The 26,893-nt window shown below is 47.2% G+C and overlaps 1 protein-coding gene and 1 long non-coding RNA gene across 2 annotated transcripts in view; one reads left to right on the top strand and one right to left on the bottom strand.

The window, feature by feature from the left end:
* The window catches only part of JADE2 (jade family PHD finger 2), a 1,098,400-nt gene that overhangs the window by 513,842 nt on the left and 557,665 nt on the right, over positions 1–26,893 (bottom strand). The window contains 2 exon segments of the mRNA XM_066591009.1: positions 1,514–1,630; positions 10,081–10,248. Coding sequence (XP_066447106.1) covers positions 1,514–1,630; positions 10,081–10,248 — 285 coding nt within the window.
* On the top strand, positions 23,168–26,539 carry LOC136611409 (uncharacterized). Its single transcript, XR_010790264.1, has 3 exons — positions 23,168–23,443; positions 25,879–26,022; positions 26,275–26,539. It is a non-coding gene; the product is annotated as an uncharacterized lncRNA (long non-coding RNA).

Below are 26,893 nucleotides of genomic sequence, written 5' to 3'. Positions count from 1 at the left end.
TCCCTCTTCCAGATCATTAAAAAAAATGTTGAACACTACTGGGCCTAGGACACAGCCTTGTGGTACCCCACTTGATACATTCTTCCACTTGGAAGTGCAGCCATTTATGACCACTCTTTGAGTACGATCACTCAGCCAGTTGGGAATCAACAGTTGGCTTGTCAATTCAATTTTTGGTCATTTTTTCAATAAGTATCCTATGAGATACTTTGTCAAATGCTTTACTAAAGTCAAGATATATTTTATCCACTGCATTTTCTTGATCAACCCAGTCGGTGATTCTGTCATAAAAGGAAATTAGATTAGTCTGGCATGACTTGTTTGTTATAAACCCATGCTGGCTCTGGTGATTACTCCATTTTCATCCAAGTACTTGCATACATGCTGTTTAATAATTTGTTCAAAGATATTTCCCTGTATGGAAGTGGGTCTCACAGGCCTGTAGTTTCCTGGATCCACCTTCTTCCATTTTTTGAAGATAGGGACAACATTTGCCCTTTTCCAATCTTCTGGGACTTAACTCATTATTAGCTTTAGCTTTTCTGACACTTGTCCTACAGTTTCTATAGACCAAGGTAGGTCCTATCGTGTAAACAAGCCCTTACTTACAGCCCGACTTAAAGGGGTTTTTTCACTTACCCCCGCATTCTGCCCTATTAAAAAAAAAACATAGGTTAGTTTTTAAAAAGCACATTGCACTTACCTGCATCAGCGTTCTGCAGCTTCTTCTATTCTTCTTTTAAAGATGGCGCCGCTTGGTCTTCTCCCACGGTGCACCGCGGGTCTTCTCCCATGGTGCACCGTGGATTTTATTCTCCTTCCTTGCGTTCCATTGCCGATTCCAGCCTCCTGATTGGCTGGAATCGGCACACGTGACGGGGCGGAGCTACGATGACGACGCGGTGAGCAGCTCTCCGGCACGAGCGGCCCCATTCACCAGGCAGAAGACCGGACTGCGCAAGCGCGTCTAAAAACGCCAGAAGACATCAGAATTAGACGGATCCATGGCGACGGGGACGCTAGCAACGGAGCAGGTAAGTGAATAACTTCTGTATGGCTCATATTTAATGCACGATGTATATTACAAAGTGCAATAATATGGCCATACAGAAGTGCTTAACCCCACTTGCTGCCGCGAGACAACCCCTTTAACCTTTTGTTGTCACAAATAATTGCTTATTATTTATTTACTTACCTGTATAATTTCCTGTATACAAAAGACTTTCTATGAATCAGATATGTAGATTTTTAGGGTCTTTCTAATAACTGTATTTGTTAAACTGCAGCTTGGCCATTAATAATAACACAAAGCATAGAAAAACAATTTGGTATGTAACATTAATCTTCTCATTGTGATGTACAAAATACAAGTGGTACAGGGCGATCCCCAATGTTTATCGACCTTACAAGTGCTAAATCAATCTACTTTGCCTGCATTTTACAAATGAGCATGTGTCCTGTTGGTTAATGCTCATTTGTAAAAGCAAGACAGACATTGCCTTACATGACATACCTGGATGCAAGTACCGGTGCATTCTTTACATAGGCTGCAAGACAAAGCCCACCGACTTGGTGGGATATGTGAAATCTTAGTAATAGGTTCCATCTTTTCTGGACAACCAATGCTGACCTGCAAGTAGAAGAGGGGCCAAAGGTTATCTCCATTCCAAGTCTATCAATTGCAATGAAATATTAATAGGCAAAAATAACAATATTGTAAGAACATGAACATAAAAGAACAGAATATATAAGAAAGTGGGAAAGTAGACATTGTCACAGTGGTACAGTATGCGCCACAAGGATTATAAGTATTTATAATATAAAATGGTACTTTAAACAGATGACCATCAACAGTCTATGATGTGTTTATAGCTAGTAACAGGTCTGTGCTTGAAGCAAAAGGGCTCCTGTCCACGGAAGATAGTGCACTGCATTACTCGCGGCAATAATCCGGCTGTGTTGCTATGGAAAGCGCAGCCCCCTGTCCACAAGCGGAGAATCATAGCGATTCTCTGCTCGCGGGGTTCAAATCGCAACATGCTGTGATTTGCCGCGATTCTGTGCGGCGAGCCTGTCAGTTCTCTCCCCTGCTCCTCGGCAGCGGAATATCGCTAGCAATATTCCGCATCACCTGTGAACAGGGGGCCTAAGTAAATACATTTTGGGAAAGTTAGTAAACATAAAAATAAACATCTAGGAAAAATCTAAATTAGGCTGGGCTCTCACGGCCATAGTTAGCTACTAGAGATGAGCGAGCATACTTGCTAAGGACAATTACTCGAGCGAGCATTGTCCTTAGCGAGTACCTGCCCGCTCAGAAGAAAAGATTTGGGTGCCGGCGGGGGAGAGCAGGGGGAACGGAGGGGAGGTCTCTCTCTCCCCTGCTCACTCCCGCAACTCACCGGTCACCCATGCCGGCACCCGAATCTTTTCTTCCGAGTGGGCAGGTACTCGCTAAGGACAATACTCGCTCGAATAATTGTCCTTAGCGAGTATGCTCGCTCATCTCTATTAGCTACACATGCGAGCAGGAAGCAAGCATAATAATAACAAAAATAATCTTTAATTATATAGCGTCAACATATTCTCCAGCGCTTACAAAAACAGGGGGATACAGAAAGACAAAAGCACAAAAATACCCATGCACTATTTTAGTGTGTATTAGAGATGAGCGAGCATACTCGCTACGGCAAACTAGAGAGTATTGCCTTATGCGAGTACCTGCCCGCTCGTCTCTAAAGATTCGTGTGCCGGCGGGGGAGAGCGGTGAGTTGCGGGAGTGAGCAGGGAGGAGCGGGGGGGGGAGAGAGTGAGAGAGAGATCTCCCCCCCGTTCCTCCCCGCTCTTCCCCGCCGGCACCCGAATCTTTAGAGACGAGCGGGCAGGTACTCACATAAGGCACTACTCGCTCGAGTAGTTTGCCTTAGCGAGTATGCTCGCTCATCTCTAGTGTGCATATATGCGCGTAATACGGGCCTAGATAGGATATGCTGCGTTTTGTTTTTTTTGCATGACGAGTGTGAGCTGCATTATTAAAGTATATAGGATTTTGCTACTGCATATTACATGTACAAAAACTGTATGGTTAATATACAAGCATACGGTCGTGTGAGCCTGGCCGTAGGATTATATGCATTCCAAGTATACAGATGCTGCAAAGTTTAACATGACTTAATGCATTATGATAGACTTCTATGCTGCAGTTTGTTTTTCTTTTTAACTACTTTACAATGGTTTATGTTTAGAGATGAGCGAACGTACTCATCCGAGCTTAATGCTCGGGCGAATATTAGCGTGTTCGGGATGCTCGTTACTCTTAACGAGTACCACGCGATGCTCGGGTTACTTTCAGTTTCCTCTCTGAGACGTTAGCGCGCTTTTCTGGCCAATTGAAAGACAGGGAAGGCATTACAACTTCCCCCTGTGACGTTCAAGCCCTATACCACCCCCCTGCTGTGAGTGGCTGGGGAGATCAGATGTCACCCGAGTATAAAAGTCGGCCCCTCCCGCGGCTCGCCTCAGATGCCTTGTGAGTTAGCTGAGGGACAGTGCTGCTGGTGCCGGAGCTGCTGTAGGGAGAGTGTTAGTAGTGAGTGTAGGCTTCAAGAACCCCAACGGTCCTTCTTAGGGCCACATCTATCCGTGTGGAGGCTGCTGTTAGCAGTGTTGCCCTTTTTTTTTTCAAAATCGGCTGTGCAGAGCATTGCGCTCTGCAGTAATACTACAGGGACAGAAGTGGTGGTTAGGCAGGGAGAGTGTTAGGAGTGAGTGTAGGCTTCAAGAACCCCAACGGTCCTTCTTAGGGCCACATTTAACCGTGTGCAGAACTGTGCAGGCTGCTGTTTTTTTTTGTTTTTTTTAAATCGGCTATGCAGAGCATTGCGCCCTGCAGTAATACTACAGGGACAGAATTGTGTAGGCAGGGCCAGAAGACATATATTATTGATTGAATATAGTCAGTGGGCCTTTTCTTTACCAAAAAAAGGGAAACATTCTATTTGGCCTGCCTCTGACAGTCCTCAGCGTTCTGGGTACGTGTGTGGTGGGTGCAGAACGTAAACAAAAATCATACGCAGCCAGCTACGTTTAACAGCAGGCTTGCGCCAATTTCTTTCCTGCCTGGGAAAAATCACCGCTCTGCTGTAGTTAATAACTCTGCAACCCTGCAGTTCTGTGACACATTTGCAGGGCCAGAAGACATATATTATTGATTGAATATACGCAGTGGGCCTTTTCTTTACCAAAAAAAGGGAAACATTCTATTTGGCCTGCCTCTGACAGTCCTCAGCGTTCTGGGTACGTGTGTGGTGGGTGCAGAACGTAAACAAAAATCATACGCAGCCAGCTACGTTTAACAGCAGGCTTGCGCCAATTTATTTCCTGCCTGGGAAATCAAATCACTGGTAATACACCATGCTGAGGGGTAGGGGTAGGCCTATAGGACGTGGATGCGGGCGAGGACGCGGAGGCCCAAGTCAGGGTGTTGGCACAGGCCGAGCCAGTGCCGTGGCCAGGGGTAGAGGCAGGGCCAGACCGAATAATCCACCAACTGTTTCCCAAAGCGCCCCCTCGCGCCATGCCACCCTGCAGAGGTCAAGGTGCTCTACGGTGTCGCAGTTTTTCACAGAGACGCCTGATGACCGACGAACAGTGGTGTGCAACCTTTGTCGCGCCAAGATCAGCTGGGGAGGCACCACCAACAGCATGCGCAGGCATATGATGGCCAAGCACTCCACAAGGTGGGACGATGCCCGTTCACCGCCTCCGGTTTGCACCACTGCCTCTCCCCCTGTGCCCTAACCTGCCACTGAGATCCAACCCCCCTCTGAGGACACAGGCACTACCGTCTCCTGGCCTGCACCCACACCCTCATCTCCGCTGTCCTCGGCCCCATCCAGCAATGTCTCTCAGCGTAGCGCCACAGTTTGAGTGCAAGCGCAAGTACGACGCCACGCACCCGCACGCTCAAGCGTTAAACGTGCACATTGCAAAATTGATCAGCCTAGAGATCCTGCCGTATAGGCTTGTGGAAACGGAGGCTTTCAAAAGCATGATGGCGGCGGCGGCCCCGCGCTACTCGGTTCCCAGTCGCCACTACTTTTCCCGATGTGCCATCCCAGGCCTGCATGACCACGTCTCCCGCAACATTGTACGCGCCCTCACCAACGCGGTTACTGCCAAGGTCCACTTAACAACAGACACGTGGACAAGCACAGGCGGGCAGGGCCACTATATCTCCCTGACGGCACATTGGCTGAATTTAGTGGAGGTTGGGACAGAGTCAGAGCCTGGGACCGCTCACGTCTCACCCACCCCCCGAATTGCGTGCCCCAGCTCGGTGGTGGTATCTGCAGGGGTGTATGCTTCCTCCACTAAACCACCCTCCTCCTCCTCCTACGCAACCTCTGTCTCAAAATCAAGATGTGTCAGCAGCAGCACGTCGCCAGCAGTCGGTGTCACGCGGCGTGGCAGCACAGCGGTGGGCAAGCATCAGCAGGCCGTGCTGAAACTACTTAGCTTAGGAGATAAGAGGCACACAGCCCACGAACTGCTGCAGGGTCTGACAGAGCAGACCGACCGCTGGCTTGCGCCGCTGAGCCTCCAACCGGGCATGGTCATGTGTGACAACGGCCGTAAGGTGGTGGCGGCTCTGCAGCTCGGCAGCCTCACGCACGTGCCATGCCTGGCCCATGTGTTTAATTTGGTGGTTCAGCGCTTTCTGAAAAGCTACCCCCACTTGTCATACCTGCTCGGAAAGGTGCGCCAGCTCCGCGCACATTTCCGCAAATCACACACGCACGCTGCCACCCTGCGGACCCTGCAACATCGGTTTAATCTGCCAGTGCACCGACTGCTGTGCGACGTGCCCACACAGTGGAACTCTACGCTCCACATGTTGGCCAGACTCTATGAGCAGCGTAGAGCTATAGTGGAATACCAACTCCAACTTGCGCGGCGCAGTGGGAGTCAGCCTCCTCAATTATTTACAGAAGAGTGGGCCTGGTTGGCAGCCATCTGCCAGATCCTTGGAAAATTTGAGGAGTCTACCCAGATGGTGAGCAGGGATGCTGCAATCATTAGCGTCACCATTCCTCTGCTATGCCTCTTGAGAAGTTCCCTGCAAAGCATAAAGGCAGACGCTTTGGAATCAGAAACGGAGGCGGGGGAAGACAGTATGTCGCTGGATAGTCAGAGCACCCTCCTGTCTATATCTCAGCGCGTTCAGGAAGAGGAGGAGGAGCATGAGGAGGATGAGGAGGAGGGGGAAGAGACAGCTTGGCCCACTGCTGACGGTACCCATGCTGCTTGCCTGTCATCCTTTCAGCGTGTATGGCCTGAGGAGGAGGAGGAGGAGGATCCTGAAAGTGATCTTCCTAGTGAAGACAGCCATGTGTTGCGTACAGGTACCCTGGCACACATGGCTGACTTCATGTTAGGATGCCTTTCTCGTGACCCTCGCGTTACACGCATTCTGGCCACTACGGATTACTGGGTGTACACACTGCTCGATCCATGGTATATGGAGAGCCTTTGCACTCTCATTCCCGAAGAGGAAAGGGGTTCGAGAATGATGCTATACCACAGGGCGCTGGTGGACAAACTGATGGTAAACTTCCCATCCGACAGCGCTAGTGGCAGAAGGCGCAGTTCCGAGGGCCAGGTAGCAGGGGAGGCGCAGAGATCAGGCAGCATGTACAGCGCAGGCAGGGGAACATTCTCCAAGGCCTTTGCCAGCTTTATGGCTCCCCAGCAAGACTGTGTCACCGGTCCCCAGTCAAGGCTGAGTTGGCGGGAGCACTGTAAAAGGATGGTGAGGGAGTACGTAGCCGATTGCAGCACCGTCCTCCGTGACGCCTCTGCCACCTACAACTACTGGGTGTTGAAGCTGGACACGTGGCCTGAACTCGCGCTGTATGCCCTGGAGGTGCCTGCGGCTAGCGTCTTGTCAGAGAGTGTGTTTAGTCTGGCTGGGGGAATCATCACGGATAAGCGTACCCACCTGTCAACCGACAGTGCCGACAGGCTTACACTCATCAAGATGAACAAAGCCTGGATTTCCCCAGACTTCTCTTCTCCACCAGCGGACAGCAGCGATACCTAAGCAATACGTAGGCTGCACCCGCGGATGGAAGCATCGTTCTCTCTCACCATCCAAAACGGGGACATTTCTGCTTCATCAATCTGTGTATAATATTCCTCCTCCTCCTCCTGCTCCTCCTCCTGAAACCTCACGTAATCACGCCGAACGGGCAATTTTTCTTAGGGCCACAAGGCTCACTCATATAATTGTTGTAAACAATTTTTATACGTTTCAATGCTCTTAAAAGCGTTGAAACTTTAACTTGAACCAATTTTTCGTTCAACTGGGCTGCCTCCAGGCCTAGTTACCACTTAAGCCACATTAACCAAAGCGATTAATGGGTTTCACCTGCCATCTTGGTTGGGCATGGCCAATTTATTCTGAGGTACATTAGTACTGTTGGTACACCAATTTTTTTGGGCCCTCACCTACAGTGTAATCATAGTAATTTCTATGTTCTTCGCCTGCACTCATGGTACAGAAAGGTGTGTGGGGTTGGCCTACACTTTAGCTACATAAATGTCTATACTGCAGCTACTGAAATGTGAAAGAGACTGTTATCTCCCTAAACTGCTGCAATGGGAATGTTACTGGGGCCTGTCTTGAGTGCTACTATTACTGAAATGGAACTAAGACTGCGCTCCCCCTATACTGCTGCTAGTGATATGTTAGTGGGGCCTGTCCCTAATGCTACCGCTGAAATGTTAATAATTCTGGGCGCTGCCTATACCGCTGCTAATGGTATGTCACTGGGGTGTGGAAACAGAGGCTTCACAAAGACATGATGGCGGCGAGCCCATTTCCCACCAACGCTGTTACTGTTAAGGTGCATATAACCACGGACACGTGTAGAGGACACATAGTGCCTCCAAAACATCCCCCTCCTCCTCCAACAATGAAAACATTCTTGGCAAATACCTTTGCATTGGTCCGTCTGGTGGCAGTCCAAGAATTTCACCTTTAACGACACAACAAGAGAGCACCACCACCATCCCCCCGCCACGGCCCACTTAATCCTGGCCACATTCCGAAAACCAACTACATAAAACCGCGCTACCAGGTCCGCAGTCACCACCACATTACCACCAACGAGGTTACTGTTAAGGTATATATTACCAGTCAGACTGGGGCATGCAGTGTGGGCCGAAACCCACCTGCATTAAGCACGACATTACTACCTCAGCTGTGTTGGGCAATGCAATGGGATATTTTTATGTACCGCCGGTGGCTTCCTGGCACCCACCCATGCTGTGGGTCCACAGGGAACTATAAATGCATCTGTTTCCACTTCTAAAGAACCCCAGTCAGACTAGGGCATGCAGTGTGGGCTGAAACCCACCTGCATTAAGCACGACATTACTACCTCAGCTGTGTTGGGCAATGCAATGGGATATTTTTATGTACCGCCGGTGGGTTCCATGGAGCCACCCATGCTGTGGGTCCACAGGGAATTATAAATGCATCTGTTTCCACTTCTAAAGAACCCCAGTCTGACTGGGGCATGCAGTGTGGGCCGAAGACCACCTGTATTAAGCACGACATTACTACCTCAGCTGTGTTGGGCAATGCAATGGGATATTTTTATGTACCGCCGGTGGCTTCCTGGCACCCACCCATGCTGTCGGTCCACAGGGACTTCACAATAGGAAGTTGTACCTGCCTGTGTCTATGAATTAAAAACCGCGGTCTGACTGGGGCATGCAAACACCTTGACAGAATGAATAGTGTGTGGCACATAGGTTCCCCATTGCTATGCCCACGTGTGCAGCTCCTGATGGCGGTGGCACAGGATTATATTTCTTATTGCTTCTGTACAGCATTGTGGGCTATCGCCCCGCCCCTTTTAAAGAGGGTCGCTGCCTAGCCGTGCCAACCCTCTGCAGTGTGTGCCTGCGGTTCCTCGTCATGGCAGACGCACTTATAAATAGACATGAGGGTGGTGTGGCATGAGGGCAGCTGAAGGCTGCGCAGGGACACTTTTGTGTGCGCTGTGGACACTGGGTCGTGCGGGGGGGTTGGGCAGCATGTAACCCAGGAGAAGTGGCAGCGGAGTGTCATGCAGGCAGTGATTGTGCTTTGTTGGAGGTAGTGTGGTGCTTAGCTAAGGTATCCATTGCTAATTAGGGCTTTTCAGAAGTAAAAGTTGTTGGGAGGGGGGGGGGGGCACTCTTGCCGGTATTGTGGCTTAATAGTGGGACCTGGGAACTTGAGATGCAGCCCAACATGTAGCCCCTCGCCTGCCCTATCCGTTGCTGTGTCGTTCCCATCACTTTCTTGAATTGCCCAGATTTTCACACATGAAAACCTTAGCGAGCATCGGCGAAATACAAAAATGCTCGGGTCGCCCATTGACTTCAATGGGGTTCATTACTCGAAACGAACCCTCGAGCATCGCGATAATTTCGTCCTGAGTAACGAGCACCCGAGCATTTTGGTGCTCGCTCATCTCTATTTATGTTGTGTTAAGATAAGAGAACAATAGGTTTTGAATGGCTTAAGTTAATTTGTTACAGAAAGTCAATCACAGTCAAGGGTATCTCTGCTTCATCTTTACTGCCTAAAGTACTGTCGCATTCTAGCACTAGATTGGAGTCTCAGAATGTAGCCAGCAAGGGCGGGCAATGTGGTCAGGGAAGCCGGGGGTTGATACATGCAGATGGCAATGCCGTACAGAGGATTTAAGGAGAGACGTAGTCGTGACACAAGCCAGTGGTTGATACACTGAGAGTAATCTTTAGAGGGAGCAGGTAGAGTTAGGATCTGGTTTAAAGGCTGAGGGCTCAATAAACGCACAAGGAGGGAGGGATAGAATCAGGTTTATATAAGGTGTTCAATCAAGGGACAGGGTGGAGCCAATCATGGAAACAAGAGCAGGAACTAGGACAAAGAACAAGGAACAAAGTTGCAGGGAAACTATCCAACAAGCTGTGTAGCTCAGTCAGGAGAAACACCGCCTGAGGCATGGGAGCTTCCAGGTTCAGGTCTTGACAAGCACTTACTTCAGGTATCCATAAGGCACAACTAACATGGACCCATTTTGTCCCACTTCTTGTCGGCTTTAAAGCTCCTCCTCTCTTTGGGCAAAGTAAACATTTTGCTTGAACACCAAGTGCACAGGATCGACAAAGCCAGTTTCCTATTGGAACTTTAAGGATTCCATAGCAAGCCTGAAGAAGAAAACACTATGTTAACTAAACTTCGGTGTTTAACACCTCAACTTTACTGTATGTCGCACACACAGAAAATAGAATTTTGAAATAATAAATCAGTTGCAGCTATAAGAAATTAATTGCAGTTATTGCTTTGCCTCAATTTTGACGTTTTTTGTGTCATGTAAATCTACACCGTATGGCTACTTTATTAGAAACACCCAACTAGTAGTGGGTTGGACTTTGTCCCTCAGAACTGCAGCAAATTTCATGGCAGAGATTACACTGGGTGAATAAATCGTTCTGCAGGAAAATTGGACTAGACGAACAGGATAGCTTCCAGCAGTTGTCACAAAATAAACAGAGGTACTGACATCTTCCGAACAGCTGACGTGAAGGGATAAAAGATTCATGCTGCTTACGCCCTATTCTGAGTCTGCTATTTTGAGTTATATCTGACCAGACAATGTTTTTCCACTGCTCAGTGATCCAATTATTTTTTGTGCTTTACCACTTACTGGGGTCTTGCCTTTCTATATCACAGACAGTAATAGCACTTGAATATGTGCTGTGATAGCTCTTCCATTGTGCCTTTGGACATACTGCTTGGAGTACCAGCATGGTATTCAGCTGCAATTTGCTTGACTGTGCACTGTCTGTTCATCAGAACAATTCTTGACATACTCTTCTGACCCCTTTAATGTCCACGGGATCCCCTTTTCACTAGATATTCTTCCTCAGTCACACAATATTATTCAATTATACTCAACACTGTTGCATGAGAAGATTCCACAAGGTCGGCAATGTATAAAATACCAGCCCAGGCTAGTGTATTACCAATGACCATGCCTTTTTCAAAGTCATTTGATTCTCCCATTCTAATGTGGATTCACACAAACTGATCCACAGAAAATTTGCTTACTTGATTTTCAGCTGCACAATTCTAATTTTCATACAGGAAAGCTCCAATCCTGAAAGGGCTAATGTCTGTAGTAAAGTGGCTATTCATTGTAGATGATTGTTTAACCCATTAGTGACCGCCTATACGCCATTTGATGGCCTGTATCAGCAGTCTATGTATGAAGAGAGATCACGCTGTGATCTCTCTTCATACAACACAGGTGCAGGCTGTTTCTTACAGCTGACACCTGCTGGCAAAAGCTCTGATCAGCTGCGCAGAACGGGGCCCTTAACCCTTTAAATACCGCTGTCAATTCATGAGATCGCAGGGAGCCGTGCGGGTGTCATGGCAAGGGGGGGGGGGGCTTCTAAAAGTCACCAGGGCTATCATGGCAGAAAGCCTATCAAGCCATTCCCTCGGGGTGGCTTGATAGACTGCCTACCCGATCGCAGTATGATGTAATGCTATGGCATTACATCATACTGCAGAAGCAATCAAATCATCGCAAGTTGCTGTTCCCTGTGGGGACTAAAAAAAAGTAAAAATAAGAACAATAAATTTTAATTATTACTAAAAAAAGGAATAAAAAGTTAAATAAAACAAAACCTTTGCTATATTTCTAATAAAATAATCTACATAATAAAACAAAAATACATATTTAGTATTGTTGCATTCGTAAAAGTCGGATGTATCAAAGTAATGCATTATTTACCCCGCATGGTGAATTACCTCGTTGTCCGATTAAAAAAATAAAGAAGGCCAGAAATGCACTTTTTTGTCCAACCTGTCTCCAAAAAAGAAATGCAATAAAAAGCGATTAAATAGTTGTATGTCTTTTAAAATGGTACCAATGCAAACTACAGGACGTCCCACAAAAAATGAGCCCTTCACAACTATGTCGAAAATTTTTTTACTCCACTTAGAATTTTTTAAAAGTTTTGCAGTATATTATGTGGTACATTAAATAGTACCAATGAAATGCAACTCATCCCTCAAAAAAAAGAAAACAGGCCCTCATACAGCTACGTCGATGGATAGTAGATTTTTTAAAAGGATGGAGGAAAAAACAAAAATAGGAAAACAAAGAAAAAAGCTTTGTCAGTAAGGGGTTAATGTGAAAGTCCTCAGTAGTACGTTTATATAACAAAAACATTTTCAAGGCTAGAATTAAACAAAGATTTTCTCTTTAATCCGGTAGACATTCTAATAATCCATTGTCATGAAGTCCTATGAGCTGATTTCCAGTAGCTAATCTTTCCATTGTAGTACAATAAACCCCTGCTAATTGGGCCATTGCACTGCTTACACACTAAGGGTGCGTTCACACGAGCGCATAAACGGCGCGTTTTTGCGCCCAATCGTATAAACGTGACCATCTGAGGCATTGGTTTCCAATGTATTCGTTCGCACGGGCGATTTTACGGCGCGTAAAAACGGCAACCCGAAAAAAAAACGGAACATATGCGACCGAAATACGCGCCAACGCATATTCGATCGCCGAAAAGATAGTTTGCAAATTAGGAACAAACGAAAATACGCTTTCTAGCTCTGGTCGTGATCGGCGAAAAACGTTCTTTCCGGCGATTATACACTGCGCTCGTGCGAACGTAAATACGCCTACGCTTAGGGTGCGTTCACACGAACGTATATCGGCTCGGTTTTCCCGCTGAGCCGATATACGTCGTCCTCGGGTGCAGGGGGGGGGGGAGGATGGAAGAGCCAGAAGCAGGAACTGAGGCTCCCGCCCCCTCTCTGCCTCCTCTCCGCCCCTCTGCACTATTTGCAATGAGAGGAGGTGGGACAGGGGCGGGGCTAAAGTCCGGGAATTTGCCCCGCCCCCGTCCCACCTCTCCCCATTGCAAATACTGCAGAGGGGCGGAGAGGAGGCAGAGAGGGGGCTGGAGCCTCAGTTCCTGGCCCTGGCTCTTCCATCCTCCCCCCCTGCACACGAGGACAACGTATATCGGCTCGGCGTGAAAACCGATACACGTTCGTGTGAATGCACCCTAAGACAAATGATGTCACAATGCCAATTAAAACATAATTTACTAAAACTGAGGGGTGCCAACCTTGGCTGACCAGCAACATTAGTGCTTCACACTTTTCATTAAAGCCGTTTTAGTGCATTATAGGTGCGTGAAAAAATGGAAACTCCTGTGCAGGAAAAAAATATTTCTGCCGACCAAGGGAATACACTGCTGCTACACAGCAGGACATTTAAAACGTACTGCCCAGAAGCACATTTTAAACATCCTGTTGTAAATTCCTGTTAGTCTCTGCAGGGATTAAGGGAACCCCTGGGGAGTCCCCTCATCCCCACGGGGACTAACAAGAGTTTACATTGTATTCCCTGGGTCGGCAGAAATCTTCTATAGCTGCACAGAAATTTGCATTTCCCTTGCGGGCTGCCTGCAATGGGAGGAGACAGGATGGAGTCGGAGTTTAGCACACTAGCTCCCGCCCCATCACGCCCCCTCCCATTGCAGCCAGCCAGTATGGGGCGGAGAGGGGGAGGGAGTACAGCAGAGCCGCAGCTAAACTCCCTCCCACCTCACTTTTCCGTCAGCTTCCATGAGAGTCCGTGGGACCGGCCGTGTCATTCCTTCTGGAAGATAGTTCCAGAACTATCTTTTCCAGCCGTCGTAAAAACGGGCCATCGGAATGTGCGCCGTATGCACTATCATTTCTGGTCGGCCATTTTCGCGCACTGGAAAATCGTCCATCTGAATTGATGCACTGGAATCTAATGCATCAGATGGTCGCGTATATATGCCGGTTGTGAAAACGCTCATTTGAATACCCTTAGTCTGTAAGATATGCAGCTTTTATGGACATATTGTGCATATACACTGAGTATTGCAGAGTTTTTATTGTGTGCATATTCATTACATTTTTTAGTGGCACAAAACCCCCCCCGCAAGAATGCCCCATTGATTTCATGTGTAAATATATAGTATTCATTGCATCTTTACACAATCCCAGTGACTTAAATGGGCTATTTTGGTCCATAATGTGAACTAAAATAGGAAATACTTTTTTTTTTTTTTTTTTTTTAAAGTGCGTAAGAAACACATTTCTGAATACCCCAATGCAAAACAATGGGGTTTCAGCTCTCCGTATTACTTAAGTAAAAATAAACCACTGGTACACAGTGCAAATATGCCCATGTGAATGTAAAATGCATCTAGAAACTGATGAAAAAAAAGGTTTTCCAAAAACTATTAATGGTTAAATTAAATTCAATTTGTATAGTGTGCACTGGCTTATAAAATCAATTAAAGGGGTTCTGTCAATAGAAAAAAAAAATCAATACTTACCTATTCCTCCCCAGTCAGTCTTCTTACTGCATCTTCTACTCCCCAATCTTCTCCTGGCTCCTTCAGTCCCCCTGGTCACTTCACCTCCAGCTGGCCGGGTTCTCTTTCTCCTGATATGTACCGTATATTTGCAGCATTGTGCTTCCTGCAGGTCAGTGTACCCGGTCACTAGTGACACAGCGTTCACAGCCTAGCGGGAAATGCTGAATCCTATGTCGTGCTATTGCCACCACTGTGCATGTGCAGTGTCTCGCCACGAGTGTTCATATACTGTTGCCATTGTAACTGCCAGCATGGCTCGCATTGATGTCAATGAGGCCATAACATGCTGCATCATTACTAATCCTGTAATGGCATTCCTCTCATCTGGAATCTGGGCTTGCAAATACGCAGTGTGCTCACATTATGCAAAACAATATGCACCCTCAAACAGCTGTTCAAAGACTGACACGGGGCACAATATGTACACTGGACGGTATTGCCAATCCAATATGGCGGAACATAAACAATTTCTGATTCAGCCAGGCTGATTTTGCTCATAACTGCCTTACCATACATGCTGATAAGAAATGGTGACAGAATTTAACAGTGGCACACTGTTTTTCTGATTTTGAACTAGTCTTGTGTCCCCAAATGGTGTTCTGACTGTTGCTGCCTGATTAATATAGAGTGCTCTTATGAACTCAAAGAGATATGTCGGGATGCACATTTATTATCAAATCCAGAGCTTCTCATGGTCTACACAATCGAAGTCCTTGGTATAGTCAAAAAAACAGAGTTAGAAGGTCTTTTTGATAATCTCTTACTCTTTCCATGAGCAGTCTCAGGTTTGAGATATGATCACAAGTGCCTTTTGAAAACCAGCTTGCACATCAGGCATTTCACATTCCTTGATTGCTGCTAAATCCTCAGCAGAAATTTGCTTGCATGCAATATCAGTGCAGTTGTTCAGTAATCGGAGCAGTCACGTGCATCACTATTTTTGGGTATTGGGATGAAAACACATCTCACCCACTCTTTTAGCCAAACTTTTGTTTCCCTGACAGAAGTAATAGTATCCTTTTAGGGACTGCTTGGAATAATTCTGCTGGCAAATTGTCTATGGCAGCCTACAGCGTATCTCGGCATAAGACTTATCTTTTCCATCTGCGTATATAATCCGTTTCTGAGTGCAAGGATTTTTACGCGGCTAGTCACACATCAGAATAAATACATTGAAAACCAATGCTTCAGGTGGTCAACATTTTTTATTGCAGCTAAATTAGTTGCATAAAAACGCTTGTGTGAATAAAGCCTTAGGGCTCATGTCCACGGGCAAAATATGATTTAAGATCCGCAGCGGATCTCCCGCATGCGGATCCGCATCCCATAGGGATGCATTGACCACCCGCGGGTAGATAAATACCCGCGGATCGTCAATAAAAGGGATTTTAAAAAAAATGGAGCATGGAAAAATCCGGACCATGCTCCATTTTCGTGCGGGTCTCCCGCGGGGACGGCTCCCGCGGGCTTCTATTGAAGCCTATGGAAGCCGTCCGGATCCGCGGGAGACCTAAAATAGGAATTTAAAGTATTTACCATCCGGCGCGGGCGGGGAAGGTCAGCTGTTCCTCACGGCCGCATCTTCCTTGCTTCGGCTCGGCGGATGTGCCCGGCGCATGCGCGCGGCACGTCGGCGACGTGCCGGCGACGTGCCGCCGGCGTCAGGAATTCATCCGCCGGCCGAAAATGAAGATCCGGCCATGAGGAACAGCTGATCTTCTCCGCCCGCGCCGGATGGTAAATACTTTTAAATTCTTATTTTCGGCGCTCATGTCCGCGGGGCAGGAGGGACCCGCTGCAGATTCTACATGTAGAATCTGCAGCGGATCTGATTTTCCCCGTGGACATGAGGCCTTAGGGCTCATGTCCACGGGGAAAAGAAGAATTAAAATCCGCAGCGGATTTTAACTCTTCTCCCGCGCGCGGATCCGCACCGCATAGGGATGCATTGACCACTCGCGGGTAGATAAATACCCGCGGATCGTCAATAAAAGTGATTTAAAAAAAAATGGAGCATGAAAAAATCTGGACCATGCTCCATTTTCATGCGGGTCTCCCGCGGGGACGGCTCCCGCGGGCTTCTATTGAAGCCTATGGAAGCCGTCCGGATCCGCGGGACACAAAAATCACATTTTACTTACCCGCTCCGGTTCTTCTCTTCGGCGCCGCGCTATCCTCTCTCAGCCGCGGCCGGATCATTTTGCTTCGGCCCGGCGCATGCGCGGGGCACGTCACCGACGTCGTCGTGCACATCCGCCGAGCCGAAGAATGAAGATCCGGCCGCGACGAGAGAAGATGACGCCGCCGCGAAGAGAAGAAACGGAGCGGATCGGAGGTAAGTTTATTGTCATTTATTCTTCTTTTCAGCGCTCATGTCCGCGGGGCAGGAGGGACCCGCTGCAGATTCTACATGTAGAATCCGTAGCGGGCCCGATTTTCCCCGTGGACATGAGGCCTTAGGCCTCAGTCACACGGGCGTAAATACGCGCGTATATACGCGCATAAAAAAACGCGTGACCATGTCCATTGCAACCAATATGTTCTATCTTTTGTAGGTGCGTTTTTACGCGCGTATATACGCGCGTAAAAACGCCCGTGGGTTTTTAAGCGAGTATATACGCGCGTATTTACGCCCGTGTGACTAAGGCCTTAGGGTGCATTTACACGAGCGTGTGCGTATGCATACATTGATGCGCACAAAACCACGCACCCATATACGTGCACAAACATGCGCGAATGCAGGTCCATGCAGCATCGCTTTCAATGGGGCCAAAGCTGCTGTCTATGGCCGCATTGAAAACCATGGGAAGCCGGCACCCCTGCAGTGATTTTCAAGGAAAGGCTTGAAATATAATCAGAGGATCGTGATGTTCTCCCATTGCTTTCAATGGGATCGGCGCTTCTGCAGTCCCATTGAAAGTAATGGGCTGCCGGCAAGCCCTGCAGGTATTTTCAGGGAAGGGCTTTAACCCTTTCCAATCCACTGTCTGACCTCTGAAGACATTATGATTTAAGGCTGTACAGCTCCAATGTTGGTAGACATCCGTCCATCGAGGTTTTCTTACTGTATATTGACAGCCTCTCTGCTGTCGGAGTGTATCCAATGTGCCACCTCATTCAGTACTGGCTTTAGCCAGCATATAGCGTTGTTGTATAATGGCAAAACAAGAGTAAGCCCCCTAGGAAAACCCGGATACAAATTGGATTGGAAAGGGTTAAATATAAGCCCTTCCTTGAAAAACATCCCTAGAATTAAAAATTTTAAAAAATATATAGACTCAGGGCTTCAGCTGTGTCAAGCCTATCTTTTCTAGTATTCCCAGTTATAATACTCTGTAACTGGAGTATTCCCATCTTAGGGCTCACATGGCCGTATGTGTCCCACATATTACACGCACATTTTTAATGTGCACAATACGCAATGCTAAATGCCCATTGATTTGTATTGGGCCCCTCACGCCTGCCTTTTTTTCACACACATGAAAAAAAACTGCAGCATATCCTATTTTAGGCCTCATGTCCACGGGCAAAAGAAGAATTAAAATCCGCAGCGGATTTTAACTCTTCTCCCGCGCGCGGATCCGCACCCCATAGGGATGCATTGACCACCCGCAGATAGATAAATACCCGCGGATGGTCAATAAAAGGGATTTTTTTTAAAATGGAGCATGAAAAAATCTGGACCATGCTCCATTTTCGTGCGGGTCTCCTGCGGGGACGGCTCCCGCGGGCTTCTATTTAAGCCTATGGAAGCCGTCCGGATCCGCGGGAGACCTAAAATAGGAATTTAAAAGAATTTACTCATCCGGAGCGGACCGGGAAGGTCTTCTCTTCCTCACGGCCGGATCTTTCTTGCTTCGGCTCGGCGGATGTGCCCAGCGCATGCGCGCGGCACGTCGGCGACATGCCGCCGGCGTGACGAGTTCATCCGCCGGCCGAAAAAGAAGATCCGGCCATGAGGAAGAGAAGACCTTCCCAGTCCGCTCCGGATGGGTAAATTCTTTTAAATTCCTATTTTCAGCGCTCATGTCCGCGGGGCAGGAGGGACCCGCTGCAGATTCTCCATGTAGAATCCGTAGTGGGCCTGATTTTTCCCGTGGACATGAGGCCTTAGTGCGTATTTAGTGCTTATATAAACTATGGGGATTTACCATACACACAAAATACGGATGAACATGCATATTTGCTGTGTAATGAGTATTATATACGTGAAGGTAACATATGCCTGTGTGAGTGAACCCTCACAGATATGAAATAAATTTGAGAAACTTGCTATTATAAGTGGAAAGAAAGAACAAAGTCAAACAATGCAGAAGGAAGGTAGAGGAGCAAGTGACACCAATAACAAACTAACATGTTTCTACGCAAATGCACAGAGAATGGGAAACCAACAAGGAAACAATTTATGATGTCATATGCACCATGTAAACTTGGTGGAATGATATATATGATTGGAATATAAGGCTTGAAGCATACAACTCATTTATAAATAAGGGAGATGGAATAATATGGAGGTATTATTCCATCCCCTTATTGCATATTACCCAGAGGAGCATGCATGGCCTTTTGAGTCTCCTCACTTACCGTCTAGGTGCTCTCCCTGAAGAGAAAATATAGCATTTCTGACCCCCGTATCAGGCCTCTCACTAGCAAAGCCAGACTCCTACTCTACACTGATGAAGGGCAAATACCCTGAAACAGCTGTCTGTACATGGAGTATGGCTTTACTTTAAATTTCCAGTCATTATTACAAGGCTTGTATAAAGAGCCTAACTTTGGCTTGAAGGAATGCTGCCTTCCAATAGATGGCACTGTGTAAGTATTATTCCATCTTCCTTATTTAGATATTACCCAGAGGAGCGTGCATGGCCATTTGAGTCTCCTCACTCACAATCTTTGTGCTCTCCCTAAGGAAAAAAGATAGCGTTTCTGACTCATTTATAAGAAACAGACCCAATAAAAGAGGAGGAGGTACTGTGTTGTATTTTGAATCACCACAGATCTTCAAGCTTCATAGCATGGTAGTTCTGTAGAAACTGTTTGGGTATAAGAATACAAGTAGGCATTTACTAAAGGCTGTCTGGACAAGCAGAAGATATCGATGAAATCTTTCTACATCAGATGACAAAGTTCTCAAAAAAGCACAACAAAGTGATCATGGGAGATTTTACCTATGTTGTGAATCTCTCAGGCAAAAGTGATGGTTCCAATGAATTCTTATCCGCTCTTGCTAACAACATTACCTTTCAAAAGGTAGAAGAGAAAACAAGGGGGATCTGCTATCTTGGACCTAATTCTTACCAACAGGGAGGAAATGGTCGGGGAGGTACAGGTGGCTGGGGCCTTAGGAGGCAGAGATCATGCTATCCTTGAATTTTGGATAAAAAAGCGAGGAAGACCTGAGAAGACTCGGACATCAAGGTTGGAATTCAGAAAGGCAGATTTTAATGGACTCAGAAAGAGGATAGGAAGAATCAAATGGCTGTATGTTCTTAAGAGCAGAAATTTCCAAGAAGGTTGGAAAATATTGCAAAATAAGATTCTCAAAGCACGATTATTAACAATCATTAAAAGAAGGAAGAATGGGAAACATTTAACCCCTTCATGATGCAGCTCTTTTTTTTTTTCCATTTTAGTTCCCCCCCCCTCCTTAAAAAAATCATAACTCCTTTATTTATCCATCGCCATCGCTGTATGAGGGCTTGATTTTTGCGGGACGAGTTGTATTGTTCAATGGTGCTATTTAATGTGCCATATAATGTACTGAAAAACTTTTAAAAAATTCTAAGTGGAGTAAAAGTTAAAAAAACGGCATTCCGCCATCCTTCAGTGCGTCTTGTTTCTACGACACACAAACTGCAACGAAAATGACATGATAACTTTATTCTATGGGTCATTCCGATTGCTAGGATACCAAACTTCTAGCTTTGCCCGACATAACCAATTCATTGGCCAACTCCCAAACTTCGCATTGACACACAATTATTTTGTGTTCAACGGGAAGTTTCTCCACCAGCTCAGGGGCACCGCGATGGGGAGCCCATGCGCCCCATCCTATGCCAACTTGCTCCTGGGCTGGTGGGAGGAAAAAATAGTTTTCGTGGAAACCAATAACATTTGGACCAATAAAATTTTATTCTGGGTCAGATATATAGACGACGTCTTACTGATATGGAACGGGACGTCAGAGGCCTTCAATACATTCATAGAGATCCTGAATTGTAATAACATCAATCTTAGAGTAACGTCGGGGACACAAGCGGAAACTATTGCCTTCCTAGACATCAAGATATCTAAAACATCTGAGGGCACTCTAAAATCTACTCTCCACAGGAAGGAAACCGCGACTAACAGCTTGTTGTCGTGGCACAGTGCACACCCCTTCGTGCTAAGGAAAGGCATACCGAAGGGGCAGTTTCTCTGCATAAGGAGAAACTGTTCATCACAGAAGGATTTTAGGGCGGAAGTTTTGAAACTTAAGAACAGATTTCTGGATCGGGGTTATCCCTCAGACATCATTGAGGAAGCCTATCAGTTTGCGGCCCTACAAAAAAGAAATAGACTGTTGGTTCCCCGCCAGAAGAAAAAAACAGAAGATCTTATAAGGATTATTGGAACGTACGACGAAGGTGTCCCAATGATTCGCCAACTTCTTAATAAATACTGGCATATTCTAAAGGCCGATCCAGACTTAAAAGACATCCTCCCTGATACACCACGCCTCACCTTCCGAAGAGGAAGAAACGTAAAAGATAGGATCGTGAAGAGCCATTTACCTCCAACCCCGGGACCAAGGACTTGGCTGGGGGCGAACATACCATGCAGAACATTACCATGTGGTGATTGTTCGGCATGTGACATGATCATGAGGGGGGATGAATTTCAGAGTGCGTCCACAGGAAAGCGATTCAAAATTAAAGAATTATTTAACTGCAAATCCTCTCATCTCGTATATTTCACTTCGTGTATTTGCCCACATAATTACGTGGGCAAGACTACACAACAATTCTGACGCCGAATCCTAGATCACGTAGGAAATATTAGACATGGTGAAAAGACTCCCCTAGCTAATCATATGCTACCATTTCAAGGAGAGGATATCAGTAAATTAAAATTCCAAGCCATCGAATCTATCAAGTTGCATGGCCGCAGAGAAGATTTAGATAAAAGATTACTGCAGAAGGAGGCGGAATGGACCTACCGGGTGGAGAGTCTTTCCCCTAAAGGTTTAAATGAGGTCCTCTCCTTCAGTTCTTTTATCAAATAAAACGGACCGCGTTATATCAAATATCTAGATGTGCGCCTTATGATGTTAATAGGATCCACGGTCTCGCTATCACACAAAAAAGATATGTGTTTGGGTTACCATCTCTAAACTTCCTCAATTTTAGCCATCACTCCCGATTTAGCTTATGTACCCCGGTTTGCTAGTTCCGGAATGGGCATTATCATTATGCTTACCTCTATTCCACATCCAGAATGGACTAGTTATATCAACGAAGAATGCGAGCCATTAAAAAATTCATCATAAAACAATCCATTAAAGCCCAGTCGCCAACACGGATTAATAAATGAATCACCTGTATCCTCATTGTTCTTTTGGCAATCATAAAATTACTAACGCATCAAATGAAGGGGGGGGGGGGTTCATGTATGAAGATCACCAGAAATCACTGGTCCAAATACCCACCTTTCTCTTCCGGTACCCCTCGGGTCCCACCTATAACGGATCGTCTTTATTAGAGGACAATTTAATTGGTTATGGATCCAGGTGAGATATCTATTCAAAAATGCCTCATAGTCAATAAGTATGCAACAGGGGGTACATAACCTCTGCTGCTAATTGATACCTAGGGCATGTTATGGGTAAGAGTGTATATCCTATTATTGGCCAGTACAAATGATCTTCATAAGATACTCTTGCGATTATCATCCGACACTGATGTAGGCTGGACGGAGCTGCACATACCCTGATTAATACAAGGAGCGATTACGTACTATGATGCATGATTATCCGGAATGACGCGGCAGATCACATGACTCAGGTAGGCTGGATAGGGCCATACACACCCCAGCCAGCGCGAGAAAAAATGACGCGGCGGATCATGTGACCACCCGGAGTGACGCGTTCAATCACGTGACTCCGGGTAATGACGCGATGACCCATGTGACTGGGCGTCTCCATCGGCAGCTGGGGGGCTGTATAGGGCCACACAAACCCCTGCCAGCGCGAGAAACAATGACGCGGCGGATCATGTGGCCACCCGGGGGCATATTTGCACTAACTGCTTAGGTTAAGCAGCGCTGCTGATTAGAGCCACCTGATTGGCTCTTCGGCACCATGTGACTACACAGCGTGCACGCGCATTGCCTTCAGCAGCCGTGCACTACACACTACAGTTAAGCAGACGTGCACTACACACTACACTTGAGCAACACATGGTTAGGTTTAGGGTTAGGTTTAGGGTTAGGTTTAGCTAGGTTTAAAGGAGTTGTCCGGCCACACAGGGTAAAAATTTTTATAATGCTGCTGCTTTCCTTTCAGTAAGGATAGTAACAGACAGCATACAGGGGCTCAAACCGGCCGGCAGATCAGCTGCAATGTCAGTTTATTACCTTAGACTGTGATGTTCATTGTAGCTTTCAAAGATGGCGCCTCTGTGTGCGCGCTCCCGATGGCATATTAGTAGTTTACGCTTCAGTTATTCCTGCTGCCGATTCCAGCCAATGAGGTGGCTGGAATCGGCACCATGTGACTTCCCATTGTGCACGAGCAGTACAGTTCAGCTGCCGTGCACGATGAGAGCTGTGCCCGCGCCTCACGTGACCGGTGACGTCACAGATACTTGAATTTGCCCGCGAATTCCGAGCGCTGGCATCTACAGAGGAAGCTGATGGTTGGAGCCTTTTATACTACTTTCAACGTGGGAGAGGAAGATTTCTGCGCTGTGTGGTGAGTACCTACCTGAGATTAATGCGCTGTGTGCTGTGTGGTGAGTACCTACCTGAGATTAATGCGCTGTGCTGCTATGTGTGCTGAGTACCTACCTGAGATTTCTGCGCTGTGCTGCTATGTGTGCTGAGTACCTACCTGAGATTTCTGCGCTGTGCTGCTATGTGTGCTGAGTACCTACCTGAGATTGATGCGCTGTGTGGTGAGTACCTACCTGAGATTGATGCGCTGTGTGCTGAGTACCTACCTGAGATTAATGCGCTGTGTGTGGTGAGTACCTACCTGAGATTTATGCGCTGTGCGCTACGTGTGGTGAGTACCTACCTGAGATTAATGCGCTGTGTGGTGAGTACCTACCTGAGATTGATGCGCTGTGTGGTGAGTACCTACCTGAGATTGATGCGCTGTGTGGTGAGTACCTACCTGAGATTGATGCGCTGTGTGGTGAGTACCTACCTGAGATTGATGCGCTGTGTGCTGAGTACCTACCTGAGATTAATGCGCTGTGTGTGGTGAGTACCTACCTGAGATTTATGCGCTGTGCGCTACGTGTGGTGAGTACCTACCTGAGATTAATGCGCTGTGTGGTGAGTACCTACCTGAGATTGATGCGCTGTGTGGTGAGTACCTACCTGAGATTGATGCGCTGTGTGGTGAGTACCTACCTGAGATTGATGCGCTGTGTGGTGAGTACCTACCTGAGATTTCTGCGCTGTGTGTGGTGAGTACCTACCTGAGATTTATGCGCTGTGCGCTACGTGTGGTGAGTACCTACCTGAGATTGATGCGCTGTGTGGTGAGTACCTACCTGAGATTTCTGCGCTGTGTGTGGTGAGTACCTACCTGAGATTTATGCGCTGTGCGCTACGTGTGCTGAGTACCTACCTGAGATTGATGCGCTGTGTGCTGAGTACCTACCTGAGATTTATGCGCTGTGCGCTGAGTACCTACCTGAGATTAATGCGCTGTGTGCTGTGTGGTGAGTACCTACCTGAGATTAATGCGCTGTGCTGCTATGTGTGCTGAGTACCTACCTGAGATTTCTGCGCTGTGCTGCTATGTGTGCTGAGTACCTACCTGAGATTGATGCGCTGTGTGGTGAGTACCTACCTGAGATTGATGCGCTGTGTGGTGAGTACCTACCTGAGATTGATGCGCTGTGTGGTGAGTACCTACCTGAGATTTCTGCGCTGTGTGTGGTGAGTACCTACCTGAGATTTATGCGCTGTGCGCTACGTGTGGTGAGTACCTACCTGAGATTGATGCGCTGTGTGGTGAGTACCTACCTGAGATTTCTGCGCTGTGTGTGGTGAGTACCTACCTGAGATTTATGCGCTGTGCGCTACGTGTGCTGAGTACCTACCTGAGATTGATGCGCTGTGTGCTGAGTACCTACCTGAGATTGATGCGCTGTGTGGTGAGTACCTACCTGAGATTTCTGCGCTGTGTGGTGAGTACCTACCTGAGATTAATGCGCTGTGTGTGGTGAGTACCTACCTGAGATTAATGCGCTGTGCTGCTATGTGTGGTGAGTACCTACCTGAGATTTCTGCGCTGTGTGTGGTGAGTACCTACCTGAGATTTATGCGCTGTGCTGCTATGTGTGCTGAGTACCTACCTGAGATTTCTGCGCTACGTGTGGTGAGTACCTACCTGAGATTAATGCGCTGTGTGGTGAGTACCTACCTGAGATTAATGCGCTGTGTGGTGAGTACCTACCTGAGATTAATGCGCTGTGTGCTGAGTACCTACCTGAGATTAATGCGCTGTGTGCTGAGTACCTACCTGAGATTTATGCGCTACATGTGGTGAGTACCTACCTGAGATTTATGCGCTGTGCGCTACATGTGGTGAGTACCTACCTGGGATTAATGCGCTGTGTGCTACGTGTGGTGAGTACCTACCTGGGATTAATGCGCTGTGTGCTGAGTACCTACCTGAGATTTATGCGCTGTGCGCTACGTGTGGTGAGTACCTACCTGGGATTAATGCGCTGTGTGGTGAGTACCTACCTGGGATTAATGCGCTGTGCGCTACGTCTGGTGAGTACCTACCTGGGATTAATGCGCTGTGTGGTGAGTACCTACCTGGGATTAATGCGCTGTGCGCTACGTCTGGTGAGTACCTACCTGGGATTAATGCGCTGTGTGGTGAGTACCTACCTGGGATTAATGCGCTGTGCGCTACGTCTGGTGAGTACCTACCTGGGATTAATGCGCTGTGTGGTGAGTACCTACCTGGGATTAATGCGCTGTGCGCTACGTGTGCTGAGTACCTACCTGGGATTAATGCGCTGTGTGGTGAGTACCTACCTGAGATTAATGCGCTGTGTGGTGAGTACCTACCTGAGATTAATTCGCTGTGCGCTACGTGTGGTGAGTACGTCACCTGAGATTTGCGCGACGCCACCTGACGAAACCTGTCTTTTTTGGCAGATTTATGCGCTACGTGTGGAGACGCGGCCACCCGAGATTTGTGAGCTTTTTTGCAAACTTGCGTGTGGAGATGATCCTGACGTTTGGACGCGTTTTGAGAAGAATTTCGCTTCGCTTGCACACAAGCTGACATAACTCGTCGAGGTAAGCTGCTGCATCTGCTAAAATTTTCATTGCGTGCATCTGCTCATACGTGCTTATTTTGCGCATATTTGCAGGTTTTCACTTGCATCTGTATGTACGCACGTACGTGTGTGTATATATATATATATATATATTTCTTCTGACCAGGTTGGGGGAGTAGTGGTCAATGTAAGTGGGTGGAGCGGATCTAGGGATCAGTAATACTGGTGTGATGTGACTGTTAACCTGCTGATTTTTCGTTATTTCCTGCAGATCTGACGTCCTTGAGAATGGGAAGGCTGTCCGACAGTGAAGAGACCCTCGACGTTCAGCAATCTTGAAACCCTTCGTTTTATGGACTGCTTTTTGCCGGTGATTCCCTTTTTTTTTTTATAAGCTTTTTGGAGTATCCTGAAAAACTGCGCAATATTTTACACCGATTGAGTAAACAGAAAAGATCCCCAAACACAGCGGCCTTTGGTTTATCAGGGAATGACACGGTGTAAAATCCACATTTTTAATAAATAATAAAACGTGATTTGAATTTCTTTTTCTGTTTTACCTTATTTATGTTTTCAGACTCCTGATTACCCACGCTGTAAAGCCGGCTGCACATGGCTGTGACGGGCTCCGGGGCGGAGCCCATCACGGCGGCCCCAAGAGACCCCAATACTTACCTCCGGTTCCGGAGTCCCGCATGATGCCTCAGTGCGCATGGGCAATAGAGCGCGTGACGCACCGCAGCGGCATGTGACGCGGTAGGCGTAGAGGCGGTTTCACGCTATTTTCCGCTGTGCTACAGCGGAAAATAGCGTGAATGGACGGCTTCCACAGACTGCAATGGAAGCCGTCCGCGCGTATACCCGCGGCAAATAGAGCATGCCGTGGGTGA

The sequence above is a fragment of the Eleutherodactylus coqui genome, chromosome 2 (genome assembly GCF_035609145.1).
Source record: "Eleutherodactylus coqui strain aEleCoq1 chromosome 2, aEleCoq1.hap1, whole genome shotgun sequence".
Taxonomy (NCBI): domain Eukaryota; kingdom Metazoa; phylum Chordata; class Amphibia; order Anura; family Eleutherodactylidae; genus Eleutherodactylus; species Eleutherodactylus coqui.
This window is presented reverse-complemented; position numbering and strand designations above follow the sequence as displayed.